Source organism: Solanum dulcamara, chromosome 10 (genome assembly GCF_947179165.1).
Source record: "Solanum dulcamara chromosome 10, daSolDulc1.2, whole genome shotgun sequence".
NCBI lineage: Eukaryota > Viridiplantae > Streptophyta > Magnoliopsida > Solanales > Solanaceae > Solanum > Solanum dulcamara.
Genome location: NC_077246.1, coordinates 61,744,346 through 61,748,677, shown reverse-complemented (window position 1 = coordinate 61,748,677; position 4,332 = coordinate 61,744,346). Strand labels below are relative to the sequence as shown.

Sequence of the window (4,332 nt, the reverse complement as noted above, 5' to 3'; positions counted from 1 at the left end):
CAACTCATAAACTCTATTCTCATTTTAACTCAATTAAGTCATAATGGCAAGTCCCATTTAGGACCTCGTCCACTCGTCAATTCTATCCTCCAATCAGCTCAATCAGGCCTCATTTAGATAAGCATTTATAACCTCTCCTTAGGACTCATCACAACTCTACGGATTTAACCCAACAATTCAAGTAGAATAGCACATTCAAGAAAATTGACTTATGCAACATAATCACATAGTTAAAGAGATTAGCAAAATATAATAACAAGTCATCCCCATCAAATCATACTAACATGAAGGTTTTAGGAACTTCTTAGCTCAACAATATCAACACCAATAAAGTCAAATTAATAGGAGACAAAACTCATTCAAATATAAACCCTACCAAGAAACTCCATTCCCATGGACCTCTAACCTCAAAGTAAGAGTAGGGCACATGGGTGGAATCAACCCATGTTTTGGATAGCCTTACATACCTTAGTGAAGACTTGGAGAAAACCTTGATGTCGGATCTTCAATGGAGAACTCGAATCTTGGAGCTCTTGGAGGCAATTCTTTGTTAGAAATGGAAAAGAAGAAGAAGAGAGAGAGAGAGACTCCTAGGGCTTTTAGAGAGAGAGAGGGGGCTGAAAATATATTCCCAAATTGGTCAAGGATGATACATATATAATTTGGTACAATTCCCAAATTGTCCCTTCTCAAAAGTTCTGAAAAATAGGCTAAAACGCTCCTGGCACGATAGTGGCGCGTCACGTCATTGCAGTGCCAGGTCGATTATGCCTAAAACCTGCACATCTTTTAGTGGCGCGCCGCGCCAAGGACCAAACTACTGAGGCACATTCTTGGCGTGATAGTGGCGCATCGCGCCCTTACAGCGCCAAGGCTATATTTTCTGGGTTCTGGAAATTTAGCCTGAAAAACCCTGCACACCTCATAGTGGCGTGCCGCGCTAGGGACCAAACTACTGAGGCATGTTCCTGGCGCGATAGTGGCATGTCGTCCCACTGCGGCGCTATGCCCAGATCCCCAGCAGTTGCAGCCCAGGCGTAAAATTTCTGTCGTGCTAGTTCATCTTAGGATCGTCATATCTTTTGACTCCAAACTCCAAAATTTACATTCTTGGTGGCGTTGGAAGGAAGACTCGATGACCTTTAATTTAATAGGTCGTGGGCCACCCAAATTGTCGTCCTTCAAAAGATAAGGTCGTTAGAAGTCAACCCCTTATGCGAACTCCTTCTTAAACTTAGCCACGACGAATCTTTTGGATTTGATTTGGTCCTAGGGGTCCTTCATGACCCCACATCACCTCTAACTCTGCTCAATTTATCAAAGACTCATCTTAACTCATGCAAATGCTCCATAATACTCGAGTTCGACCCTACCCGAATACAAGAAGGTTTCGAATCTTAGGAAAACATTTGAGGGGTGTTATATTATGTCGCTCTTGGTATGCCCACACATCTATCTCAACATTCTCATCTCGGCAACTTTCATCTTTTTAATGTGAGAGACCTTAACTGGCCAACACTCTACCTTATATAACATAACCGATCTAACCACCACTTTGTAGAACTTGCCCTTAAATTGCACTTGGGTATGCTTGATTCAGTCTAAATATGAGTTTATTGTTATGTTGAAAGATTTTCTATTCAAAATAAAAACCAGTTTGACGTGAATGTTAAAATTCTGAGATCTGTTAATGGTAAGGAGTTTTTTTATTCAAGCTATCATAAATTGTTCTCCTTTTTTGGTATTGTGCATTAAAGTAGTTATCCTTATACTCCTCAACAAAATGGTATTGCGGAAAGAAAATATAGGCATATTTTAGAGATTGCTAAAGCCTAGAAGTTCTAAAGTGGTGTTCCATATAGATTTTGGGGTGATTGTGTGGAAACATATGTCTATCTCATCAATAAGCTACCTTCTAGTGTATTAAAAGTGAAATCTCCTTTTGAAATTTAACATGGTAAGCATGTTGTTTTTTTATCACCTCAGAGTATTTGGTTGCCTTTGTTTTTCTAGCATTTTATCCAAGGGAGGGAAGTTTGATTCTAGGGTCAGAAAAACTATGTTCGTTAGCTGTTATGAAGAGACATAAAAGGGATACAAGTTGTTTGATCTAGAGGTTGGAACCTTTTATGTGAGTAGAGATGCCAACTTTAGGGAGAATATTTTCCCATTTAAAGGAGCAAAAAGGATCTTGATGACATATTCTATCCTCAACCTTTAGAATATATGCAAGTGACCACCTTACCAATCGCAATTCCTCAGGATGATATTGCAATTAATAACAGTTCAAATGAAATTATATTGGACACATCACATGTTGTACCATCAAATGTATTTGAAGAAGTGGTGGAAATTACAAAAGAGGTAAGAAACATTGCATCATCAGAAGCTATACTAGAACAGGTTGAGAATGATTAAGATTAACCAAGTGTGACTATACCTGTAGAACCTGAGTAGGGAGAAACAGGAAGAACCAGTGGTACATCAGTCAAACCTCCCATATGGATGAAGGATTATGTACTAGGCAAGAAAACAGCCAGCGGGACTTCCTTATTTCCCATCTCTGATTACATTTCTTATTCCATATAATCTACATATAAGTCCTACCTAGGTTTCTTTTCAGCTTAGCTTGAGCCCCAATCATTCAAGGAAGCATCACAAGACCAAAGAACCCCAATCATTTGAGGAAGCATCACAAGACCAGAGATGGATTGATGCAATGGAACATGACATTCATGCCTTGGAAAAAAATCATACATGGGACATAGTTGATCTTCCAGCAGATAAACAAGCCATAGGATCTAAGTTGGTATATAATATCAAATATAAGTCAAATAGTAAAGTGGAAAGATTTAAGGCTAGACTGGTGGCAAAGAGGTATAGCCAAAAAGAAACTTTGGACTTTCATGATACTTTTTTACCTGTAGATAAGATGGTTTCTATCATGCTTATCATAAGTTTAGATGCATCTCAAAACTAGTCTATCTCTCAAATGGATGTCAGTAATGCCTTCTTACAAGGAGATTTGTATAAAGATGTATACATGAATTTACTATATGGCTTCTATAGGAAAAGAGAGAAAAAAGTTTGTAAGCTGGTCTAGTCCCTATATGGATTGAAACAGGCATCCAGACAATGAAATATGAAGCTCACTGATGCACTTATAACTGGAGGATACTCCTAAAGTGCTTATGATAATTCACTGTTTACAAAGAAGAAAAGTGTAGACATAGCTATTATACGTGTGCATGTGGATGACCTACTGATAATAGGTAGTATTCTTTCCTTGATTGAAGAAGCAAAACAGACCTTGTATACACACTTCAAAGTTAAAAGACTCATGAGATTTGAGATATTTCCTTGGTATTGAATTTATGAGGCCAGGGAAGGGAATACTCCTAAACCAGATAAAATACAGTTTGGAGTTAATATCAAAGGTAGAACTCAGTGGTGCTAAACCATTTCTTACACCATTAGAGGCAAATCATAAACGTACCACAGTGGACTCTGATGTTCATGTGGAAAATAAAGGTGATCCTGAACTAGAGGATGTGGTTTCTTACTAAAAGTTAATTGGGAAATTGATCTATCTTACTATTAAAGACTAGACATATATTTTGTTGTGAAAGTACTTATCCAATTCATACAAAGTACAAAACAATCTTATTTAGAAGCTGCCATGAAAGTAGTGAGGTATCTAAAGAGGTCACTATGTCTTGGTTTATTTTTTTCCATCCAATACAATACTGGAGTTGACTGTGTACTATGACTCTAATTGAGCATCTTGTCCTAATACTAGGATATCAATCACTGGATATGTGGTGAAGTTAGGGGATGCTATCCCAACCTGGAAATCCAAGAAACAACACACAACAGAAGTTCAGCAGAGGCTGAACACAAAAGCATGGCAGTGGAAGTTGCTAAATTAACTTGGGTGTATAAGCTTCTAAAGGAGTTGAACTGTCATGTTTCTACTCATGTTACCCTGTATTGTGATAACCAAGCAGCCATACAAATAGCTTCTAATCCAATTTTCCATGAGAGGACTAAGCATATAGACATTGAATGCCACTTTGTGAGGGAGAAGATCAAAAGTGGCCTAATTCAACCTTAATTCATTCTTATAGCCTCTCAACTTGCAGATGTACTGACTAAGAGTTTAGGGGTTGCTCAAGATCAAATGTTGAACTACAAGCTTGGTTTGTTCAATATTTTTCACATACGAGCTTAAGGGGGTGTGTCAATTAATGCCAAATCAGTTAGTTTGTTAGTTGAATCAGTTAGTTTGTTAGCAAGTCAGGTAGCAAATCAGATCATTAGTGAGCTTTAAAA

At 37.9% G+C, this 4,332-nt stretch overlaps 1 protein-coding gene across 1 annotated transcript; it reads left to right on the top strand.

Moving 5' to 3' along the window:
* Positions 1-3,374: 3,374 nt before the first annotated feature.
* Positions 3,375-4,114, top strand: LOC129869855 (uncharacterized). Its single transcript, XM_055944444.1, has 2 exons — positions 3,375-3,554; positions 3,800-4,114. Exons 1-2 carry the CDS (start codon positions 3,375-3,377, stop codon positions 4,112-4,114), a joined length of 495 nt encoding a protein of 164 aa, XP_055800419.1.
* The last annotated feature ends 218 nt before the right edge of the window (positions 4,115-4,332 follow it).